Source organism: Prionailurus bengalensis, chromosome A2, assembly GCF_016509475.1.
Source record: "Prionailurus bengalensis isolate Pbe53 chromosome A2, Fcat_Pben_1.1_paternal_pri, whole genome shotgun sequence".
Classification (NCBI taxonomy): domain Eukaryota; kingdom Metazoa; phylum Chordata; class Mammalia; order Carnivora; family Felidae; genus Prionailurus; species Prionailurus bengalensis.
This window is the reverse complement of record NC_057348.1, coordinates 86,758,687-86,784,682: the sequence shown is the minus strand read 5'-3', so window position 1 is coordinate 86,784,682 and position 25,996 is coordinate 86,758,687. Positions and strand designations below refer to the sequence as shown.

Sequence of the window (25,996 nt, the reverse complement as noted above, 5' to 3'; positions counted from 1 at the left end):
AGATTCTCTTTCTGCCCCTCCCCACTGTGCCAGCACTCTCTCTCAAATAAACTTGAAAAAAAAAGTGTCACAAATTTTATAACTGAACCATTTTTTAGTTTTGATACAGGTGGAATGCAAAATATAAAACTTTCATAACACTTACTGTAAACACCTGGAAACTCTCTGGGCAACTTATTCATTTCTATTATTTATTCGTTCCCGTTGTTAGCTTTGATTTTCTTTAATCTCAACAACTGAGACATTACGTCCATTTTGTTAGCAAAGGTAGATAGTAAAATTGGGGTTGTGGATTTGGTGTTGAAGGAAAACATTCTTTTCGAGGAAATGTAGCAAGAAGAGTTTGTGCGTTTGGGGTGAGTGGGGATGGGTTTTAGTTACAACTCTGCTGCTAGCCATCTGTGTGTGTCTGCACAGATTAATTCCACTTTTTGGGTTATTTGTCCATTTGTACAAAAAAGGACTGAATTCGTGTTTTCAAAATTTCACACGATTTGAACATTTTAATACTCTACAATCTGAATCTTACTACAGTATCTCCTCCATAATTTCCCGTAACCCCTTACTTTTGTGTAGTCCCTTTAGGGAACGATCCAATGATAAGCATTCAAAAACTTTACCTCCTTGCGGTTGCTGTACCTAAGGTTTTAATGTAATTATTCTGGAAAAGTCTTAAGTGAAAAGGTCCAGTTTCGGCTCCTTTGGGGGAATTTGTCCCAAAGGCATCAGAGATTTCTCCTGTTTATCTCGTTACCTGAATCCATTACTAAAATCTTTAAAAACGCTCCCTTAAAAAAAAATAAAAAAAAAAATTTTTTTTTTTTTTTTGAAACTACAGATCCCATGAATCAAAGAAGGAAACTGACACCTCCCCTCCAGCCCCTCCCCACCCCTTGACTGTAATCCGCTAAAACTCAGGTTGAGGCATCCTGAAATATGCCTGAAAGAAACGCCGGCTGCTGTCCCGGTTTTCAGCTGCGCTCTCCCCGGGCTCCTTTAAATCGGTGCTGAGAGTGTGGAAGGATACAGAGCGACGCAGAACGGGATGGGCGCGGGTGCGGCCATCACCTGTTCCGAGACAGGCATGCGCACTGCGAGGGCGCGGGCGAGGAGGCGGGGCCCGGTGGGAGGGGCGGACGGCGCCCGGCTGGCACTGCTCAGACCTGCTTCTCCCGACTCGGGGCGCTGAGGCGGCTTCGGGGAGTTGTCCAACATGGAGGAGGCACCAGCTGCGGGCGTCACCTGCGAGCGGGACTAACACCCGCCTGGCGTTCCGGGCAGCGGTGCCGGGTCCCGAGCCCTGGGACTCGGCCGCCTGCACGCCCCACGGCGGACCCCGGCTCCGGTTGCTCGTCGGGCCGCGGGCTTCCCGACGGGGACGCAGCGCAAGGAGGGAGCGCAGCGGCCCCGAGTCCCTCTGAGCCATGGGCAACGAGGCGAGCTTGGAAGGGGAAGGGCTCCCGGAAGGGCTGGCGGCGGCGGCGGCGGCGGCGGCGGCAGCCGGAGGAGGGGCTGGCGGGGCGGGGAGCTCCTTGCACACCGTGATCCCGGCCGGCATGGAGGCGGATCTGAGCCAGCTGAGCGAAGAGGAGAGGAGACAGATCGCCGCTGTCATGTCAAGGGCGCAGGGGCTGCCCAAGGGAAGCGTTCCCCCGGCCGCTGCGGAGCCGTCTTCCATGCACAGGCACGCACAGCATGATGTATATGTCCAGGCATATATGTACAGCTTCCCGTGCACATATGTGCCAACCCGTATGTGCCAGCACGGCAGTACATATATGTGGTTTCCGTTCATTTTATTTTCCCTAATGGGGTGACGAGAAAGAGATCATAAGCCTTCTCTGGGCAGAATAAAAATGATGCATTGTAGAGTTTCTAGTGGGATAGTCAAGGGTTGCATTCCTGGAACTGTGATTTTAGGTTGTGATTTTTGGCCTTTTGGAACCTTTTTCCCCTAGGATGGCGTGGAGAGACGCCCTCCAGTGTTTTACTAATCTGGAAGTCTTCCATTAATACAAAACGGACGTGTTGGGAAATGGATAGAACTGGGTGTTTACCTGTCTCTGTTTAAACCTCCCCAGTCATTTCGGCGTCTTTTTCTCTATGAATGATGTCTGAAATATTTCTGTAACAATACCTTTAATTCCCTGGGAGGTGATTTGTCCTTCCTTCCCACCCCACCCCCAGAGGAGAACAGGAGCTGTTTAGGTAGAAGGTATAGAATGAATACACCTTTTATATTCAATGAGGGACCCTAAAATATATTATGGCATTAGACAGATGGTTCGGTCGCAGCGGAGCAGGTGCTGTACATGTATTTCTGAATTAGCATATGCTATTTTTTAAACTATTGCTCTTTTTATGCAAAAGTATCTTACAGTTTAGAACATGTGAATTTGTGTTATCTTAAAATTAGTTTCCAGTACATAGTTTTCAAGTCAAACCAAATAAATGACAACTTGCACAGGCAATTAAGAGCTATTCTGTAATATTACCGTATTAATTTCCTTCTCTAGCTCTCCATTTTGCTTCATCTAATAAATTAGTTGTTTTCTAATTAGAGCCCTAAGAGGGTATAATCATTGTGCCTGCCCTGCCTTTATTATTGTAAACAAACCCTTTAACTTTACACCCTCCCTTAGCGAACAGTTCTCTGTCCGTTGTCCTGAAACCATTCCTGCTTTATGTTAACTGAAGGGAGACCTACAATTTTCATTTGAGATATTGAAAGATCTGGGTATTGTAGGTGTAGATTCTTATCCTCTATTTCATAAAAATATTTTAACTTAGAAACTGTCATATACGTATATACATATAATTTTATCAAATAACTTTTAACGTAGGAGAAGTGTCATGGATAGCTGCAATATTTTTAACATAAAATCTTAAATTTCTACAATATATCAGCTAAAAATCCTGTGTTCTTGAAATGAAGCCACGACTACTAGTAAAAACCTGACCCTTTATATTAGATGTGTTTTTCTAACTGGTAATATATGGGGTTGTTTCTTTGGTATAAAGCCTTTTCTATCCATTATCTTAAGTATTAACAGCTTATGATATGCACCATTTTTCTCTACTGATGAAAACTTGGGAAAATTTTGAATGCTCATATATTATATTTTTATGGGATAATAACGAGGTACAGTACTTCTATTAGCTTTTTAGAAATGTATGTCAGCTCTTCTATAGTTTTTCCTAATATGTACATGCAACAGGTTTAGCATCCTGGTTACATAGATCAAGAAAAAGTTTGAGCTTTCATTTCTGCATTCCTAACTTTTCTTTGGTTCAGAGGGTGGCTGAAAAATACTATTTCAGCCTATGAAACTGGTTTTATACAGTACTTATATCAGATTCTCCATTGATAATTTTGTTAGAGTAGAATTATTAGTAGGTAATTTGTGGTCTCAAAACTTATTGGTGACAGCTTCATCTAAACAGATAAACAGTATGCTGATTTTTGAAACCTTATATTTTACTGAATGATGTTTATAAAAGATGCATAATTTTTGGAAATTTATTATCCCCGCATGGGATAACCAAAGAAACACTTGGTTTAGATTCAGATTTTTAGAAGCACTCTAAGTATATATAAAAAAGCATATCCAATTTTTTAAGGTTTGAAGGGGTTAAGTGTGTCAGTTAGACATGGAAGTATTTTGTTTTTAAATAAGGGTTGAGAGCCCAAAACCCTAAGTTCTTATCCTATTCATTTTAACTGACTCAAGGCAAATTGTATATGTGTTTCAGCCATTGTGCCTCAGTTTCCTTGCTTCAAACAAGGCAAGTGACCCTTGTTTTACCTATCTTGTAGAATCATTGTGAGGATTGGTTAAAAGTTGACAGGGATATTTTTGTTTGAATTTTAATTTGAAGGAACTCTGTAAAGAGTACTAATATCAATCTCAGCAGTGGATGGCACTGGCAGTGATGGCTTCAGACAAGTTGTGTATTGAATTATGCACTGTTAGGAGTTATTCTGATGTATCTACATTTTTTTTTTACATGTGGGGAAGTCAGTGGAACTCCCACTCCCCTCCCCACCCCCACCAGGAGTCCAGATACTAGATATCTGTGACTAACTGTTTTGTTTTTTTTTTTTTTTTAAGAGAGCTTGTGAGCGGGGGAGGGGCACAAGGAGAGAGAGAAACAGAGACGGAGAGAGACAGAAAGACAGAGACAGAGAATCTTAAGCAGCTCCACATTCAGCACGGAGCCTGATGGAGGGTTCAATCCCAGGACACTGGGATCGTGATCTGAGTGGAAATCAAAAGTCAGAGGCTCAACCCACTGAGCCACCCAGGTGCCCCTGTGACTAGCTAGTTTTATAGCCTTGGATAATCTATTAGCCACTTTAAGCCCTAGTATCCTCTACAGTATAAAAATGAATAGATACTCCTGAAGTTGCTTGTATTTCTAATATCAAAAATTTTATGTGACTCAGCACTGTCAAGTGTCATTGCCTGATGTGTTCCATTAAAAAGTTTTTTTTAGCATTCCAACTGCTTTTATATTCTTATCCTTGAATACTGTTTACCTCATTTGTAGCTGAAATATTTTTTCTGCTAAATGATGAAAGAAAAATTCTAATCTGGTGATGACAGTAGTAATGAAAGAGGAGGTTGTTTAAAGCATGGGTAGTTACAAGCTAGAAGTTACAGGTTACAAACAAAATGTTCCTGAATTTTTGATTTATTAAAGACCCAGGGGAAGACAATTTTATTACTTGGTCAACTCATTCTATTTACAACTACAGGTTTGAGAAGGGCTTTACTGAAAAGTGCTTCTGATTAGCAGAATATTTCATAGGAGTTCTGACTGAATCTGTTATTTTCTTTAGTATTCCTTTGCATCTCTCCAACTGGTAGACAACTCAACAAACATTTTTCTTCCTAGAGTGGCAAGCCAAGCCCAGGCTCTAAAATGCATATAGAATGTTTGCACTTATGCCTTGGAAGGACTGCAGAAGACTTTGAAAAGAATTGATGAAGCATTAATCTAGCATAAAACAAAAACCTGATACATTCATCAATTCATTGTCATCCATGTGTTCATTCATTCACTCATCAAACATGCTCTCTAGTTAACAGATTCAGTTCTAGTGATGCAAAGATGAGTGAAACACATTCCCTCTCTAGGAGGTCCCAGTCTAGTTTACAAGGCACAGATTGCATTTTCGTCATGTTTGTTTTTGACAGAGCAACTGTTACACCAAACAAAACTTCACTGAAAGACCATAGTTAGCTAAGACATCCTTATATTTTTGTTCAGGATTAAGCTTATATCTCTTTTAATGATTGTCCTTCTATTTCTCACATCCACATCTCTATGTTTTACATTAACTCACATCATTGTAGTAACTGAAATTAGTTTAAGTTGTAGGGCAATCTTCATATCTGTGTCACTATTTTCTCAGGGCTTTTGTTAGACTATATAACTTATACTTGTAGGAAGTACATACAATTGTAATTTCTGCTGGAAGCAGCTTGCTTTGAATTTTGGTGTTGATAACACAACTACTTGGTATTCGCAAAGTTCATTTTTTATTTGTTTTGTACATAGGCTGGATTCTGTGAAATAACACAAACAATGATTAAGCTTAATAGTATTTTCAAGAGGATTTCGTTAAATTAAGAATAGATTTCTTTTGTACTCTGTTTAAATGTAGGTCTCTAGGACTCCACAAGAGAACCAATTCAAAAAAATGCCTAATAATTACTCATAAGACAGGGACTTCTCTAACGAAGTTCCTAAGATTGTGCCCTTTCATGGGAGTGGTAGATTTCATTAATTGAATGTGGATCATTTCTAGAATAATGTGAAGATCTAAACAGTGGAATTTCTGGAAATAATCCATCTTAGGTCGTTTACTATGGCTTTTGCGGCCTGTAAAGAAACATTCAAAATCATTTTCCCAAAATGGAAATACGTAGCTTTTTAAAAGATAGCTATCTTAGAATTGTTGGAATTAATTAGGGTAATAATTTTAGTTCCTCATTTCAGTTATCTCAAATTTCCTAACTTTTTTTTTTTTTTTCCTGGAGGGAATTGCCAAAACTAAGAATTCTATTTATTTATCTTTTATCAGAAAATCACTTCTTGCATACCTTGGCTTGTATAGATTATTTCCTTTGGACTTTTTGCTAACTAGAGGGAATGCTTCTGTGTTTCTTTCTGTTATGCCTTATGACTTGATCTAACTCAAATTTCTGTATCCTTTGGGGAACTTCAAAAACTTAATTCATATTAGGTACTAAATGATCTGAAATTAAAAATTTATAATCTGGCCCATTAGCAAGTAAATTTTCACAAAACAAAACTTACAGAACTTTATTGTGACTATCTCATATTTTAAGTGCTACTGAATAACTTTCTCTTTTTTCTTTTAATTAAAAATAAATAAATCTTTTCCAAAATTAAAAAGCTACATTATCAAATGCAGTACTTATAATTTTATTTGTTAACAATTCTAATATCTCCTTTTTAGTTGCAACTTTATCAGTGAAGAATGGCTTATTTAAAAAAATTAATGTATTTAATTTTTGGCTAAAAGTAAAAACTTACAGTTATTTAGCCATAGTCATTTAAAAGTGATCATGTTTCCAAAACTGTTAAAAAAAATCCATCATGTATATTTGTCTATGAATTAAAAGAAATTTTGCAGATTAGTTACATTCTTAAAGCTGTTAATAATGAATAATATTACTAATAGCCTAACAATGCCAAGAGTGTTACACAAAACATTAAGAGATTATTATATATTTTCTTCTGAGAAAAGTAACAATACCTTCAAAAATGGGGTCACAACCAGCTTATTACTAGTTGTATAGCAGGCTGTATCTCGAGATTCTCTAAGTATCAATTGTTATTTTGCATAGAGATCTCATTAAGTATTAGCTATTGGAATAATAATTAAATGACATAATATTTTTCTTCTACAAGAAATAGGGAATTATTTCTCAAAAATTTCTAATTAATCAAAGTAGGACTTTTCATTTTATGAAGTTTAATAAGGATAATATTTAATGATATTTTCTTTGTAGACAGAATAGAGTAAAATTGAATAGACTATCAACTTTCTCAGCCCCTGGAAATGCCTGACATAACTTCCTTTACTAAACATTTCCCAGATGTCACACGTGCCATATGTGACTAATTTAATTCTTGTAATCAAGTAAGACACACAAACAACATCAAAAAAATTTTTTTTGGAACAAACTCCCACATTTTAAAATGATTAGTTTTAATTCTTGGTGCTGCTAGTATTTGGAAGAATAACATTCTTTGAACATGAACGTACTAGAACATGGCATTGCCTTGATTTATCAGTTTAATATAATTAGGTGTTAAGTATGGCTGGATTCTATTAAGTGTAAATGTAAACTATTATAAATAATGTCTAGCTAGATTTCCTATGTTTTCATGACTTACGGTAGCCGGTATTGTTTTTGTTTTTTTCTCTTTTTGTTTACCTTCTTGAAAATCTCTACCCATGTAAAGAAAGTAACAGAGGGATTAAACCTTTTCTGGTCACGTACAGGAGACTGCAAAAATGTGTTCTAATTATATTTATACATGCGTAATTTTGAGACTGTAAGAAAGTAATAGCTTTTTCATATTATTTAGAGTTGGGATAATTTCCATTATTTTTACTTCTTTTTGTTTCACTCTTCTAGGAAACAAGAGTTGGATAGTAGTCATCCTCCAAAACAATCAGGGAAACCGCCGGACCCAGGGCGTTCAGCTCCGCCTGGTCTCAGTAAGAGTAGAACTACAGACACTTTGAGGTCAGAGCAGAAGTTGCCTGGAAGGAGTCCTTCCACTATTAGCTTGAAAGAATCAAAGTCCAGAACTGATCTGAAGGAAGAGCACAAGTCTAGTATGATGCCTGGCTTCCTCTCAGAGGTTAACCCTTTAAGTGCTGTCTCCTCGGTTGTAAATAAATTTAATCCTTTTGATTTGATATCAGACACTGATTCATCCCAGGAAGAAACTGCCAAGAAACAGAAAATGGCTCAGAAAGAACAGGGAAAACCCGAAGGAATCACAAAACCTCCACCACAACAGTCACCTAAGCCAGTTCCTAAGCAGCAAGGACCTGCGAGGGTCCCACTGCAGCAGGATGGCTCTCCCAGATCAGTATCTTCTCAGCAACCAGAGAAGATTAAATTACAACCTTCAGGGACAGGAAAGCCAATTGAGGGGCTTACCCAGGCTCCTCAGACAGACCAGGCACAATTGCCCCTTCAAAGAGATGCAACCAGGCCTCAGACAAAGCAGTCAGACACACTAAGGGGAGAATCAGTTAAACCCTCTTTGCAAAGCCCATCCAAACCACCTATTCAGCAGGGAGGTCCTGGAAAACCTCCAGCCCAGCAGCCTGGACCTGAAAAACTTGCTACAGCACAGCCTGGGCCTGCAAAGCCCTTAGCTCAGCAAACAGGGCCAGCGAAGGCCCTAGCTCAACAGCCGGGGACAGCAAAGCCCCCAGCCCAGCCACCAGGGACAACAAAGCCTACTGCTCAGCAGCCTGGGCCAAAGTCTCCAGCTCAGCCTGTTGGGCCTGCGAAGCCTCAAACTCAACAGGCTGGGTCAGACAAACTTCCATCTCAGCAGCCAGGGCCAGCAAAGCCCCCAGCCCAGCAGCCAGGGACACCAAAATCTCCAGCTCACCAGCCTGGGTCACAGTCTCCAGCTCAGCCACCTGGGCCTGCAAAGACTCCATCTCAGCAAGTTGGGGCAACAAAGTCTCTGGGTCAGCAGCCAGGGACAGGAAAAACTCCTGCTCAACAGCCCGGCCCGGCAAAGCCCCCACCTCAACAGCCCGGCCCGGCAAAGCCCCCTCCTCAGCAGCCTGGCCCAGCAAAGCCCCCTCCTCAGCAACCTGGCCCGGCAAAGCCCCCTCCTCAGCAACCTGGCCCGGCAAAGCCCCCTCCTCAGCAGCCTGGCCCAGCAAAGCCCCCTCCTCAGCAACCTGGCCCGGCAAAGCCCCCTCCTCAGCAGCCTGGCCCGGCAAAGCCCCCTCCTCAGCAGCCTGGCCCGGCAAAGCCCCCTCCTCAGCAGCCTGGCCTGGCAAAGCCCCCTCCTCAGCAACCTGGCCCGGCAAAGCCCCCTCCTCAGCAGCCTGGCCCGGTAAAGCCCCCTCCTCAGCAGCCTGGCCCAGCAAAGCCCCCTTCTCAGCAGCCCGGCCCGGCAAAGCCCCCACCTCAACAGCCAGGCCCGGCAAAGCCCCCTTCTCAGCAGCCCAGCCCAGCAAAGCCCCCACCTCAACAGCCAGGCCCGGCAAAGCCTTCAGCTCAGCCGTCTACAAAACCAGTAAGCCAAACAGAAGCTGGGAAACCTCCTCAGCCATCCACTGCTCCATCTGCAGCCCAGACTCCAGGACAAGGCCTCCCTAAAACCATCTGTCCTCTTTGCAATACCACTGAACTTCTGTTGCATGTTCCAGAAAAGGCCAATTTTAACACATGCACTGAGTGTCAAACCACTGTGTGTAGCCTGTGTGGTTTTAATCCCAATCCTCATTTAACCGAGGTGAGTGTGTTTATTTATTGTGTTCATGCTCTTAAACCATTATCATTGCTTACACAAATGGTGTTTGGTTTATCACTGGTATGATAGGATGGCATTATTTTTCTCTTGTCCTTCCTTTCTCCCTCTCCTTCCTTCCTTTCTCTTTTTCTTCTCTAATTGTAAATTTAGGAAAAAAAAAAAAGTTTTAAGCCATTTCTCCAATAATAAGCCCAAAATGCTGCCACAATTTCTGATAACTTTGGCATATAAAGTCGAAATGAAATCAAAGATGCCGAGCATATACTCATTGCACTCTGTAAGATCCACACTATTTATTATTACTTACCATCCAGTGATAATTACTTTAACTTTTAAATTCATACTCCTGCCTTCCAAAATTATGGTACTCTTAACTGGGATCATTTCTGTGCTGCGAAAAAAGTGGACCATGTTTTCCCATTATAAATACAATTTTAAACATTTTTTAATGTTTATTTTTGAGAGAGGGACAGAGCGTGAGTGGGGGAGGGACAGAGAGACAGGGAGACACAGAATCTGAAACAGGCTCCAGGCTCTGAGCTGTCAGCATAGAACCTGATGTGGGGCTTGAACTCAAGCCGTGAGATCATGAACTGAGCTGAAGTCAGACATTTAACTGACTGAGCCACCCAGGAGCCCCATAAAAACAATTTTAATATAAAATTAAGTACACTTTTCCAAACTATACCTCTCCTTTTCCTGCCAGTGATTCTGATATACCTTATGAAGTAATGTTTCACTTATTAGTTGAGAGTCATTAATAACAGCATAAGTCAGTTCGTAAAATGAAGAAGTCATAAGAGCAGGTTCAACATTGATGGGTGTATTCTCAGAAGGATCATATTTTATATTTTTAAGTCTTTGGGTATGCCTTCCTGACTATCAAATCATAAAGGGGCCAGTAGTGACAAATGATTGTTCATCATTGTTTACTCTGATTGAGGACAGAAAAATAATTCTCAAGAATTCAGTTAATGTTAACCTAGCACTTAAAGGCCCTGGATAAAATCAGATTTTGATAGGTGGAGATTTGGGGACATTCAAGGAGAAGGGACAAAAGCCCCAAACAGCAACAAACAAACACAAAACAAACAAAACACAAAACAGCAACAACAAAAAACCACTCAGAAATTCTCTGGAGTTAAGAAATAATACAGGGAAGGTGACATAATGAGATAAGTGAGAACAGAGAGGCCAGAAGAATACATTTTTAAAAGAAATCTGGTGGCTCCCACCCGATGAGAAGGTGCAGAAATCACTTAGTTTGTCTGGAGGACAGCTGTTAGTGGCTTATGTGTACATTATGTCTGCGAACAGCCCAGGAAGGAGCTGACAGCAGGCGATGAAGGATTGTGTGATTTAAATATCCCCGAGAGAGAAAACTTGTGTACCCTTGTTATAAATGAAGTCTATGTTACAATAATAACAGCATTGATGATCATTGGTAGCTGTTAGATTAGTTGGGATGTTTGCTGCCAAGGAGAGATAAAAATGATGTAAATTAAAAATGTGCCAACTTCTGGTTTTTTTCTAAAGTATCATTTGCTCTTCTTATCCCAAAGTCATATTGACTACCTCAACTTTCCAGATAAGCCATTAAAAAAAATTTTTTTTACATTTATTTATTTTTGAGAGGCAGAGAAAGACAGAGCACAAGTGGGGGAGGGGCAGAGAGAATGAGACACCGAATCCAAAGCAGGCTCCAGGCTCTGAGCTGTCAGCACAAAGCCAAATGCGGGGCTCATAGATCATGACCTGAACCGAAGTTGGACACCCAACCGACTGAGCCACCCAGGCACCCCCAGATAGGTCATTTTTAATGATAACATTGCAATTAATAAGAACATGCTGCTTTCAAATTATAGCAGAAATTGGATTATAAGAAGTTTGTTTATATGTTGGTAGCTTTTAAAATTTTAATGAAGATTTCTTTCTGCTCGTACTATATGACATTGATAGGAATGTACAGTAATAATGACTTAAAGCAATGGATGATCATTTCATAAAATGTCATTTGCCAATTTATAAAGCAGAAACATGCAGTTGGACTTTGAAGCCATGTATATTATTTGAGTACCTGTTATATGGAAGACATTTTAACATAGGTTTGCCAGGATATAAAGATAACTAAAACATAAGGCTGATCATAACACAATCAGAGTATTAGGTTACATAATACATAAGGAAACGTACTATGTGGTCACATGATAAGAGCAATGAGAGATGAACAAATACTGTGGAATAGGAAGCGTCATTTCTAGTGAGTGAGATTAAGGAAAGCTTCATGGAGAAAATGGCATTTGAGCTAGGTTTGTAAGGATGGATACTATTCCAACAGATAAAGGACGTGAAAGGGGATGATGATCTGGTCCAAGACCTAGAGCCAGAAAAATTTACGGTGTATTTAAGGAATCAGAGGTAAATCTAGGTTGGCTGACGTGGTGGGGGAAAATAGACAATGAGATTGGAGAGAAGTTGAAGTTAGATTTTGGCCTTCAACGTTTAGCAGGTGGTGATGAACATGCTGCTTTACGAAACTTACTTGATTAATGTAGTCATACATTTGATCATTCATTCATTTTAGAAGTTTGTATCAAATGCTTCTTGTGAAGCACCAATGAGTGCTGTGACGGAATCAAGTATTCACTGGATATGGAGTCTTTCTTCCAGGAAATAGGGGAAATAAAAGTGGATATAAGAAAGAAAAATATGTATATGAAAAGTAACTTTGTGTTGGGCTTTACATTTAACATAGTTCTTTCCTACTGGTTTAATCAAACTTAAATTTCCAAAAAATTCCATGGGCATATATTATCTGTACTATAGTTTTCTCTTTTCTAATAGTGAGAAAACTAGTGTTCAAGTGGTTACTGTGGCTACTTGGATCTTCATGGCAGTAAATAACCAAGCAGAATTCAAACCGAATCTCCTGATTCCCAATATATTTACTTATGGTAGAAGCAGAGATAAAGTGCTATGAGGTCAGAGGAAGAAAACATCACTATCAGTCGTGGGGGTGGGGTGAGGTCTGGGTATCATAATGATCTTTATGAAAACAGAAGAATTTGAGTTGGAAATGTGAAGAATAGCAGGAATATAGACACTTATAAAAGGAGTTGGGACTATGAGGGCAGGTCTACCTCCCTAGCTCATTAAAGGAACACATTCCCATTATTGTTGAGATGAACTTGGGCAAATCATTTAAACTTTCTGTAGCAAGGATGCCATTTGAAAATGAATATAATAATCTATTCTCTACCCAACACATTGGATTATTAGGATTATCTGAACATTTGTATGATAAAGTATTTTTAAATGCGTTAAGTGCTTTTAGAGTTACAATATAATGCAATGTGGATAAGATTTAACTTTTAAAGTGTACTCTCACCTTTTTTTTTTTATACTTGGATACAATATCATAAGTTGTTGGGTTCTGAGGTAGCAATCAAGAGCCATCTGATTATTTGATTTAACTTGACATTTCTTTCAACTTTATTTTTCCCCCATAAGTAAAAATGTCATCTGAGTTCTAATTCTAAACTCTTAATTTTTTTTAATGTTTATTTTTATTTTTGAGAGAGAGAGAGAGAGAGAGAGAGTCAGAGAAAGAGGGAGACACAGAATCCGAAGCAGGCTCTAGGCTCCTAGCTGTCAGCACAGAGCTCGACATGGGGCTCAGACCCACGAACCATGATATCATTAACCTGAGCTGAAGTCGGACACTTAACCGACTGAGCTACTAATTCTGAACTCTTTTAAGAAGGCATCTTTCCTAATCCTGTCCACCAAATGGGCAGTTCCTCACTCCTGAATATTCAAGGGGGTCAGAGTTGAGAAATTAGACCTCTGGAGAGAGGCTGGGAGCTTCTATTTCAAAAGATAATAAGATAGATGAAATTTTGGAAACAATCACCATTTCTGAGCTGTTCTATGGATCCATGAAGAAGTGAACTTTTCTGCATCTTCTGAAGAGGATGTAGTGCTCTGGGTCACATTGCCCTCAAATATTCAGACTGAGTAGACAGTTTTTCTATGCAGGACAGGGACAGAGGCGGGATGTTCTTTAATTCTTTAATTTACATTGATTTACTGTTTTCAAGTTTGAGTATGCAAGTAACTCAGTATTATTACTTTTGTAGTCTGTGGATTAAATAGAATACTGCTCTCTTGTATCACTTCTTGAAAAGACTAGGAGGATTTCTCTGATATTTTTCATTACCAATGTATCAGAATTATGACAATATGTGCTTATGAACATCCTGGCTCTTAAATGGATACTGATCTGGGGAGGAAGGACTGGAGAGGTATCATCACTCTGACAGCAAGCTTTAGGGAAGGGGATTTGACTTTCTTAACTAGACTTGTGAGCTTTCTCCTACTCCTGTCATACACACACACACACACACACACACACCTTAGCTCAAATATCTATGTGAAGAGGATGGTATTTAAACCATCCACTCTGGTGACTGTCAGAATGTGTGCTGCTCCAAATAAATGTTAAGAATGTACTGGCTCTAAGCCTAAACTTTTGATGCCAAGAGGAGTTTATAGCTATCTTTTCTTACCAGTCCATTAATGGAATAAACCTCAACAATGCAGGCTCTCTCTTTGGGCTTCCTTTCTGACACAGAAACTGAACATTTGCTTTCTACATAACAACAAAAGCACTTTTTCTCGTTGTTTTTATTGTTCATATACTAGATATCTTTTGATACATAGCCTGCGGCAAGATTTAGGGAGAAATTTAAAGACTTGTCCCTCATGTCTGAAAATTCTCCTGGCTCTTGTCAAATTTTGTAATGTATGAAATGACTTGCCATTTTTCAGTATGTTGATAATGAACCAAATGTTAGTTAAGGTGCTTTTTTTGGTCATATTTATTTTTGATTATAATGGACCATAGGTTAATCAGTCTCTTGGATGATACCAGGTATTTTATTGAACAAAAACATGGCCATATTTCAGGAGCTAAAAAACAAAACAAAAGCAAAACAAAAAAATCCCCAAAACAAACACACCTAGACCTGCATATAAATTCCCTCCATTTATTAAAGCAAAACAAAACAAAAAATGGTGCAAGTTCTTTAGGTTGGCAAAATGACTTAACTGGACACCTCTTTGAGGTGGATAGGATGGCTGCATCTTCTGTTACTGGTGAGAGAAACTAAGGGCGGAAATGTGGAAAATGTGTTAAGAACTAGTGGGAAGGAGTAGAGCTCTGCCAAATGTCAGGAGGCTGGAGCCTGTGGAGAAAGAAAACCTGTTAAGAGCTTCCTGATGGTAGAGTAGCTGGAAGAATGTTTAGAAAAGGGGATATTCTCCTCTTAGTTGCTTGCTGATTTAGCACAGAGGTCTTCTCACCTCAAGTTCTAAGTAAAGTCGATAACACAGTTCCTCTTAAAAAGGAAGACTGGCACACGTAAGTTCACCTCCTATCTCCAAAGGTCTCACTTTTTAAAAGGTCTTTCCAGAAGTTAGGGAAGACCACCAGCAGTATAAGTTGGCATGTTGAATTTCTAGAAGATAGAAAATGGGAAGACGATGACAGAAAAAGAACCAAGGAAACCATCAAACAAGTGGCTTCCTCAGGGAAGCTCTCTAAGCTCTAAGCTAGAAATGAACAAATACAGAAAGCAGTGATGGGCTATGGGTAGTGATCGAACAACAAATTAAAGAATTGCAGTAGGAACAAATATGACTAGTGGACTCTTTCCTAATCTCCAATGGGAAGACGGTAGGGAGAGTCTTTATTTTACTTTCCCTCGAGCCAAAGCCAAAGAATTCTCCAAATGAAGGGATGAGCTGCCTAATGGCCCCTCATGAGAAAACTAGGGACTTTGGAAGAGAATTAGAAATAATGCCATTCTCACACAATGGAATGATTTAAAGGCGAAAACAAATAAAACATTACTCAACTGTGAGTCAACCACTCTGATCTGTTCCTGTCCTGTAAAGCTGTCCTTACTTGAACACTGACCCTCTGTTGTCCCATATCCTCTCCTTTAAAGGAGAGGATGAATGGAGAGGCAGAACTGTCCATGAATACAGAAAAGCCTCTGATGATTACCTAGTAAATAATGGAGACATTCACTGTAAATGACAGGCTTGAAGAGACTTAACTTGACATTTTAGCAATGATACCACATGAAGGACACAGGTGAAACAGTGAAAAACAAAACAAAAGAAAAAACACGTGACCTCCTAGGAGAGCATTCATTCGGGACATATAAACAACTTATAAAAATTCTTACTGTTCTTAAGAACTGTTTAAGAGAATATTCCATAAATAATTAGCATGCTCAAATTTCATTGGGCCCACTTGATGGTCTGGAAAAGGCCTAAGATTTTTCCAGATTGTAGAGCAATTTAAAAAATTAGGCAACTACTTACCGAACCCTTACTGTGTTTCAGGCACCGTTTTAGACTTTGGGCATCTAAGAGTGAACACAGTACACAGAAATTCTCTCCTCATGCAGTGTGTATTCTACTAAGAGTGATAAACACATAAAATACATAGTGTGACAGCTGGTGATAAATGTTATTGAGAGAAATGAAGTAGCAGAAGGTTATAGCCTGGACCATGGGTGGGAGGCGTTGGGTGGTGAGAGTTCTCTCATTCCCATTGAAGGATTAGAGGCTTGAAACTGATAGAGAACTTGGGAATCTGGTATTTTTAATAGTGACTAAAGGTTTAATTTGTGTATATAGTTGTAGCGAAAGCTTGGATTTTGGAATGGTTAAGGAAGGAACGAGTGGGGAATGCACCTAGGAAGGTATAGAACTCTGAGATTTTCCTCTTTACTACTTCCTGTAGTAATATAGAGACTGGAGAATGGGCATTTTATCTCCGATGTGGGGCTGTTTCTGGATGCCTGCCAATGGAGTTGTAGACATTTTGGGGAGGTGGTTATTTATAACTCTGGGGGATCTGGGGCCCTAAGAGAAATATTAAAAATCATGGAGAGTGTATCAAAGAACTCTAATAGGAGTTACAGAAAGAAAGAATCAAGATGGTGGAGATAAGCTCCAGAAGAAATTTCTCTGAGGTAAAGAAAGATTGAAGTCTTCAGATTATAAAGGCCTACCCACTGGCCATGCAGAATTGATAAAATGACTGATAGGTGTATCCTGGTAAATATCAGATTTCCAAAGATAAGGAGAAAACTGGAAAGGCTTCCACAGAGAAAAATGATATCATCTACAAAAAAAAGATGAGAAATCAAACAGCTACAATCCTTATAATCAGCATAGAAGACAGTAGATAGGGAGCACTTTCTTTAAGTTTCTAGATAGGATGATAAGATGAATTCTGTACCTCGGCAAGATATCGGGAGAGAGTGTGAGGGCGCTTAAGAATGTGTTAACACATGAAAGAATGCAGGCAAGTTATCACCTCTCTCTCTGTCTATATGTACATGTGTACCTATCTATACATACATCATAATCAGTAGAGGAAGTTCTTTTATTAAAATGGAAAATAAAAAGAATGGATGGAAAATGTGATTACAAAACGGTGGTAGAATGTGACATGATATTACATGATACAGAAATCAAACTGAAAAAGTTATGCCTTATTTTATTGTGTGTTAAAAATACATAGTTCATTAAACATAATTTCTTGGAGATTGCTTAAGACAGTCCTAAAGTAGTGGTAATATAAGGTTGTCTTGAAGAACTGTAGCTTCTGTAGTAAGGTAAAAATTCATAATATTTTAAATTTATAGATCAAAACTTATTTGATACTATAATGGCAACCACAAGAAAAAATCAAAGCAAAACTTAACACTGATTCTGGAGAGTTAGGCTTGGTGGTAGAGAGAGAAGGTTTTACCTTTAATGTCATACCTTTTTTGTACTTTTTTTTTTTAACCTTGTAAATTCATGTTACAATTAACACTTAAAAAAACCCTCATTCATCAAATGATTGGTGGAACAATTTATATGATGTGTCAGAATGAATAAAGGATTTAGATTCTTGATTTTTACATCTTCAGCATGAGCATTTTACTAGATGAAGTGCCAGGAATTTTGGGTTCTAAATAACAATGGTGACCTGAAGGGCCTTATGCCTGTAATGGGAAATTTGGTCAGTTTTTAATACATTCTTAGTCACAGCCGTGTATGCTTTAACTGACGCTGTTTTGTTGTTGTTGTTGTTGTTGTTTGTTCATTTGTTTTATTTTGAGAGAGAGAGAGAGAGAGAGGGAGAGGGAGAAAGAATCTTAAGCAGGTTCCATGGTCAGCACAGAGCCTGACATGGGGTTTGATCTCATGATGGTGAGATCATGACTTGAGCTGAAATCAAGAGTTGGAGGCTTCACCAACTGAGCCACCCAGGTGCCTGTAACTGACAGCATTTTTACGTGAATCCAGTGAAGGGAAATAGATGCTGTTGATGCTAAATACAAGGTTCTTATATTCTGAAGTCAAAGGACTTTTTTTTTTTTTTTTTTTTTTGCTATTCTCTGAGAATCCATATGGTATCATTAATAGGATTTAAGTAAAGGATATCTTGATTTTAACAGAATTTCTCTTCCTTTAAAATAGTTTTCTAATGAATTTAAATGAATAGAAATACCCAGTTAGTCATTTAAAGCTCTATATTACTTAAATATGTCTACAGACACCATATTTATTTAGCTCTCATTTTTTGATATGCTTCAATTTGCAACGTCTTTCTCATGACTTGGATGTTCCCTGTATAAAACAAATATTTCTCATGCTCTACCCATTAAGTTTAGTCATTAGCATCAAAGCCTTTTTTTGTTTTTTTTCATTTTCAGCTCTTAAATGACTAGACGTTTCAGGTGACTTTCTGCGTATCCAGCTTTTGGCTTTTATAATGTCTACTAAGGCTGTTGTTACATATTATTGTCCTGGTATGATGATATATATAACTTGGTAAGGACAGATGTTCTGTTGTGAAAGCAGATACCCACACCTACACAAATCATTTACTGGATCAGTAAACTTAATAAAGTGCTGGGTCAACTTGCTCATTGTTCACATCCCTTGAGAAAACATATCTAACACTTGCTCCCCTTCCATATCTTAATTAGCTTAGATTAAAATGAGCTCTTCCTTGCAAATATGTCAAAGATAGTACCTTGAAGATAAAGATGTAAATAGTCTGGTAGAAGTTTATAATTATTTTCCTTAAAGTAGTGCCCACATCAAGTGCATCAGTAAGGCATCAGAACATCTGGGATGTCCTCCTAGCTTTGCCCCTCACACGTACATATTTTTGCTGATATTCCTCTGAATTTACTTTGAAGTTGTTCTAGTTACCTTTGATAAAGGAGCAACAGCTTTCCCATAAACAGTGCTTCTTGCCTTTTTCTTCCTTTAGTAAAAAAGGGAGATAGGTCTTTGGTCACAGAAAGGAGAGATCTTAGTTTGAACACTATGCATTTCAGACTGTGGACTAGGATCTCTATATGACTTTTGTCATTTAATGCTCTTTTAATAAGGTGGTATTCACATTTTAAAGGTGAGTAAAGAGAGTAAAGCAATCAGAACTCATATTGTAAAGTCATTTGAAATCTTCAGTGTTTCTTTATAAATTAACCATCAGATGGCCCTTTGGAAAACTGGAAGCAGTATGGGATTTTAGACTTGAAAAGTGTGCATATGAACCCTAGCTCAGCTGCTTACTTGATGTATGGTTTGATCAGGCCATTCTGTTTTTTTTAATATTTAGTTTTCTTAGGTCTAAAAATATTCATAAAGTAAAAAATCACATTTGGCAATATAAGTGGAAGTGCTTTGAAATTGAAACTAGTAGATAAACATTTTTTTTTATTATTGTCATTATTGTGAATCTTTATAAAAATTCTGAAAGGTAAGTAGGGATAGTGTCATCATTGTTAACTCCATTTGTCAGTGATAAAATGAAGTTAGGGACTTGAGGTGACTTATACGGTCACAAAATTACTTAGTAGTGAATCCCATACAAGAACTTAGATCTGCTGAGCCCAAATTTAGCATCATTTTTTTAAATTTTTTTTTTATTTTTGGGACAGAGGGAGACAGAGCATGAACGGGGGAGGGGCAGAGAGAGAGAGGGAGACACAGAATCGGAAACAGGCTCCAGGCTCTGAGCCATCAGCCCAGAGCCCGACGCGGGGCTCGAACTCCTGGACCGCGAGATCGTGACCTGGCTGAAGTCGGACGCTTAACCGACTGCGCCACCCAGGCGCCCCAGCATCATTTTTTATAAGAGACCATGTTCTCTTTAAATAGACCACTCCTTAAATTTGTAGGTTAAAGAAAGAATGTGTGCATGTGTGTAAATTTTACATATTCTTAAAGTTAAAAAAAATTACTTGGCGGCAGTTTATTTTTGGAATTTAGTGTAAACAAAACTGAGGTCCAAGAACAGTGGTTTTATACCTTCCTACTCACTGTTGCTCAAACCAGAGCTTTATACTGCTGAGTTCTTTTTGTTATTTAAGAAAACTGTGAGCTCTACTCTTTGCTAGCCACTCTGTTAGATTTTGAAAATATAGATGATGAAGTTGATAACTTTTTTCAGCGTCAAGAATTGAACTCAGAGTCTAAAAGGAGGGGTGATAATTTAGCAAGTGAGGATGGAAACTTGTTTGTAGAATAGAATATAATGAAGTTTATATAGATAAGATCCAGTCTCACCTGAATATAAAACAATTAACCACTTTTTCTATGTTTTTCTTTAATCAAAAACACAGATTTTAAAAATCAGTTGTAAAACAATTGATGGAGATATGACATTTGTATCATTTGTTCAGCAAAGTTAGAATTTTCAGAATTCATGGAACAACTCGTAAGACCAGATTTCTGCTTCAACAAAAGAAAATAAGTCAGTGGTAGGCATTATAATGTGAATATGTGATTGGGAATTCTGTAGTTACAAAAGTTCGGAAAAATTTTAATGTATAAATTTATGTTTTTAAACGTTACAGAAGAAGGATTTAAAAAGTGGTCAGAAGGAAATAAATGGTAATGAAAAATGTGGATGGGGTCTACAAAAAATTGCAAATAATATAAAGGTTATTAAGTGTAATTTTAAAATAACATTTTCTGGGGTATCTGGCAGGCTCATTCGGAGGAGTGTGTGATTCTTGATCTCAGGGTTGTGAGTTTGAGCCCTACCTTGGATGTAGAGATTACTTAAATAAATGTTAAAAATACAATAGAATATGACAAAATAAAATAAGAGTTTCCTTAAAGACATTCTTGAAAATGGGCATACGTACAACTACATAAAATTTGAATAAATACAAGTTATAAGTGGCTCCCACTCACAGAAAGCTTAAAAGAGGCTAAAATACTCATGAAATTTTGTTGTTTTTTACAAAAATTTAATATACTTTAAGCATTTAGTATATTTTTTGAAAACGTATTTTTTTTTCTTTCCAACTCAATGTACAAATGATTATCTTAATTCCAGTGAGCACCTGACTGAATTAAAGATCTGTAGCTTTGAAGGGTGCCTGGGTGGCACAGTTAAGTGCCTGACTCTTGACCTCTGCTCAGGTCATGATCTCACATTAGTTCAAGCCCCAAGTTCTCTCTTTCTCTCTGCCCCTCCCCCACTTGCACACGTGCTTGTGAGTGTGCACGCTCTCTCTCTGTCAAAAATAAATAAACTTAAAAAAAAAAGATATGTAGCAATAAACAAAAAAAAAGATACATAGCTTTCAGCATGTATAATGCGTTCACAATGTTTATGTGACCTTTGGTTCTTTTTACTAATGGAATTTATATCTTCATTTTTAAATGAAATAAGAGGACAATTCAACAAGCTGTTTGCAGACACAGCCTAATTGGAATTATTGTATCACAGGCTTCAAAACTGTGTGATAGCTCAAGGTATATGTTAATCATTAAAGTTCTAAAAGTTGGAATTTGCCATATGAGAGACCGTTTAGAAATGTTAATGCATAGTGTATGTAAGTTCACTTGACTGATTAGGGATTCTCCTCTCTGTGTGACTGTAATAGAGTACAAATATATTTTCATGTCTGTGTAGTGTAATTATTTTTTAAGTTTTGCTTGGTGAAAGTGGTTTTCTTGTTTTGGACTGCACTGACAAACATTAAACTATGCTTTTTTTTTAATGTTTGTTTATTTTTGTGAGAGAGACAGAGAGTGAGCACGAGTGGGGGAGGGGCAGAGAGAGAGGGAGACAGAAAATCCAAAGCCAGCTTCGCGCTGACAGCAGAGAGCCCCATGCGGGACTTGAACTCACAAGCCGTGGGATCATGACCTGAGCCAAAGTCTGATGCTTAACCAACCCAGGTTCCCCAAACTGTGCTTTTTTTAATTGATCTGATTTTTTTTTTAGGATTTGCATATGTTATTGTTAGTGTTTGCTGAACGTTATTATGCTTTAAGAAGGAAAACATTTTATGTTTAGTGTATATTTCATGAGGTTTGGTAATGGTTACTGAATTATGCAGAAGAAATTTGTAATCTGCACACTTTCAGAGAGAAAGTATCCTTCCCACTTCTGGATGGACCATTTTAAACTAAACTGTTGCCCAAGTTGCTAAGCATGTCATCACAGTTCTGAGGAATGCTAGTGCCCTGTTTTTAGCCAAAATAAATTGTGCATTAATATGCACAGCTAAAGATGTCAGCTACAGCGAGCCATCTGCAGCCAAACTGCTCTCAGTGAGTAACTGCCTCTGTGGAGGAGGTCCTGTGGCTTGGGCAGTCCTTGAATAGCAGAAAACAGAATGTTTTCAAGTGATAGCTTGGTTTCCTCTTTATAATAGGATACATTGCATTATTATATAATGTAGGTTATGCAATTATGTCTTTTATGGACTTCAAAACAATACAAATAGTACAATATAAAATATAAATAACATACTCAGTAAATACTTGATGAGAATTTGATGAAAAATAGGAAAAAATTCAGAGTAATTAAATCATGAGAAGTGGTTGCTCCATTTGAGTCCATGTGATGAGAGGAGAGAAGAAGGAATAATTGGAAAAACATTTTAAACTGAAAAATTAAAAAAGAAAATTAAATCGGAGTCTAAGTGCTGTGGTTCATACTATGGTAGTGAGAGCTGAGAAGGGTAGACCTTGGAATGTTAAGTGGTAAAGGAGGAAATCCACTGTGGCCTGTAAAGATGGGTAATATTCAGGTAAGTGGAGGAGGAATACACATTGGGCTGTGCATCATGACTAACATAAGACAGAAAGAGGATACTGCCGTGACAGTAAATGGTACATATAGATGTCCTGGTCTGCAGAAAAGTTTAGTTGTTATGCTTCCAGAAGTAGGAACCCAGCAAGTTTTGTTTTATAGGGACAGGATGAAAGCATGATTGAAGAAAATTTATTCTGCAGCTCATGTGAATTGGTGTGCACATCAACACATATAAATTCCCAACATCATGTTATTCTTTTGATGTTCCATTATTTCCAGTAGCATGCTATGTTGAACAGAGATTGCATTATAAATCTTATGTAGACTTTGTGTTTAAAATTTGCAGTCTGGAGGGCAGTGAAGACTGGATGTTAGTCATTAGGGCTTCTAGACATTTTTTTTTTTTTTGAGAAATTTTTAGCTAAATAGATTAATAACAGTAATAACAGTTTTGAACAAGAGCATTCTTTAATTCTAGAACACGAACATTTGCCAACTCACCTTGATGCTTAGATGTATTGAGTTAATTATTTTAAATTATTACTGAAGACACACTCTTAAAAAATCAGAATATAATATTTTACTAATCAAAAGTTTTTCTAACTTTGTTTGAAAGTGGCAACATTAATTGAAACTCTATATGTAGTTCACAAACTTAAGTGATACCTCTTAAAACATTTAAATAATACATTTATGATTATTCATCAAAGTCCTTAGATAATGAAGTTGTGTTACTGTATTTCACAGCTGTGATAAAAAACAAAGGTTCAACAAAGTAGAACCCAGGGGATTGGATTAAACAAGGAGGTGTGCTATATTAATTATATGCAGGACTACGCTAGAATACATAGTGACCTCAGAATGAGCAGAAATCCTGGCTAACCAGTCTCTTTCCCATTTCTGCAGCGTATTAAATTAGAAGAGTGAATGAACAACTTTATTCCTTTCTTTTATTCCGTTCCAAAGAGCTAATTGAATTAGAGTAGCTCATTAAACAGTTGTGTCTCCAGACCTTGAATTCATTTGTATACTTTCTATAAGTAAAGCTTTGGGTGGGGAAAGCAAAAGATGACTATTTTTTCCTTTTGTTATGTAAACTCTAGAATTGCAAATAGCTGAAGCAGGATGTGTTTTTTTTAATAAAGTTGTACTCAGTCATTTTGATGTTTATATATTGAAGATAAGAGTTCTTGGACACATCAATATAGTTGTAGGCTTCCCTGGTATTGTCTCTTTCATTTTTCCCATCATTTATCAGGTGGATGTGGATGAGTATAGTGCAGTGTTAGGGAATAGGTGTTAGTTGTGGCAAGGGACCTGGAAACTTGTTGATGAAATATTGGTGGAGGGTTTCTTCTGTGAACCAGCCTTGGCCTTGAATATTGTCTGACTTCTGTGGCATGGGGAAGAAGTCATAAGGACTGAAGTGTTCTAAGATCCTTGTTTAAGGCTACATTGGACTGAAGACCCAATCATGTAGAAATAGGAGAACCAACTCTATTACAGGCATGGGTACCAAATGGAACGGGCAGCAAGTGTCTGAGGCACTGATAGCAATTAATTCAGGTTAATTTTCCTCAGACTTAGAGACAAATGCTTAATTTTAGAAATGAAGCAAGACAGTAATTGCCTCTGGGCAGGGAAAATATGTATGGTTAGCAGGTATGGTGATTATGAGGGACTCCTTCAGTTTGAATCAAAATGGGAATAGATTGTCCATGGGCAGAGGTATCCAGTCAGGTTCTGGGGAGATTGGCATGTAACCAGAAAATGAAGGCCGCAGCCTGTGATACAAACTGCGTAAACAGTGGGAATTATCAGAGTAAATACAGGAAAGCTGTAGCTTGAAGAGCACAGACGTTCTCAGTTAACTTATTTCGTTCAAACCAGCTCAAAAACGGTGGACATCTATCATGCTTAAAGGGTTAGTTAGACCCCCGGGGGTCGATAGAAAGACTCCTAGATAGAAAGTCCTTACCATTCGTTGCTTACCATCTTTTTAGGGGATAAAGATTCGGAAATAGAAGGATGATATAAGTGCTAGCATGATAACATTAAGGAAATGAGATACTTTGAATTTCTTGCAAAAGATTAACTTTATTTCACAGTTTTGGGAGAGGCATCGAGGTGTGAGGTGAAGTAGTTAGAGTCACCCCCTTCTGTGGTTGTTCGTTTTGCCTGGGTTATGTTTTTGTGAGGGTGTAAAGTACCTGAGCAATCACAAAGGCCAAGTGAGGGACAGTGGCTTTGGAAACGTGCAAAGATGAATGGGAAAGTACCTTTCATAAGCAGCGTAGACACACTTGAATAATGGAGAATGCAGTGCAAATACTATGGGATTTATAATGCCAAGGACTGAGAGGCCAAAGGCACTGTTATTTCTCTGTGTGCATCGTGAAAGACACTGCCCACAGAAAAGTTAAAGGTGGTTTGTGATGCTGGAGGTGGGGGGCAGCGGGGGGCGGGTTGTGGACTTTTTCATTTTCTCAGTGTATGGGAGGTTTGCTTTTGTTTTTGTTTTTCAGTTGATCAGGGAGTTGGAAATGCCACTGTTTCCAGGACTAGATTAAGCGCTGAGATGCAAATCATTTCTATTTTCAATGGATTTGGCCAGTAGAATTAAATATAAAGGAGGCTCTTTCTAAAAAAAATCCTAAGAGGATAAAAAGCTTTTCATACTGTGATCTCTACAATGATTTTAACCTGTATTCTAGTGGCGAGGAGGAACATGGAGGCGTCAAAATGTTTTTTATGTGTTGTTTATCCAAGTGAAGAAAATATGGTCATTAAAAGAATAAAAGTTGGGACCGTGGAATCTCTCAAAAAAAAAAAGGGTGTATTAAGAGAAAAAGAGAAGAGGTGACTTGGGTTTTCTACCTTTCTTCCTGACTCTCCTTTGTGTCCTTATGTGGAAACAAGAGTCATATGCATTCATAAACTAGAAGGACACATTTGATTTTGGAATAAGGGCAATATAGAATGTTTCCAAGTTTTAATATAAATTATGCATTTGATATGCTATGGTAGTGTACTAATTTTGCAGTGGTTCAAGGTGGAGTGAGAGCCTACTGGCTAGCTATGTGTGAAACTCCAACGTTCACATTGCACAGAGACTGAATATTTTGCTGAAAAAACCAAATGAATCCAAGGAAGTGTTCAAGGGGGAGAGTGGAAGGAAACTAGGAAGTTTCCTAGCAGGATGAAAGGAAAAAAGGAGTCATTACAGTATCATCAGATATAGTATCTGATACTATATCTGATGACACTTAATATATACCTGTAATAACCTTGAAGTTA

General features: G+C 38.2%; 1 protein-coding gene across 8 annotated transcripts in view; it reads left to right on the top strand.

Annotated features, from left to right (window-relative positions):
• Positions 1-1,210: 1,210 nt before the first annotated feature.
• Positions 1,211-25,996, top strand: part of PCLO (piccolo presynaptic cytomatrix protein) — a 419,720-nt gene continuing 394,934 nt past the window's right edge. For all 8 annotated transcript variants that reach the window (XR_006298484.1, XM_043588726.1, XM_043588723.1 and 5 more), the window contains exons 1-2: positions 1,211-1,684; positions 7,680-9,537. Coding sequence is in view for 7 of the 8 variants with exons in the window: in XM_043588726.1 (XP_043444661.1) it covers positions 1,425-1,684; positions 7,680-9,537 (2,118 nt within the window). In the remaining variant the exon portion in view is untranslated. The remainder of the gene's footprint in view (positions 1,685-7,679; positions 9,538-25,996) is intronic.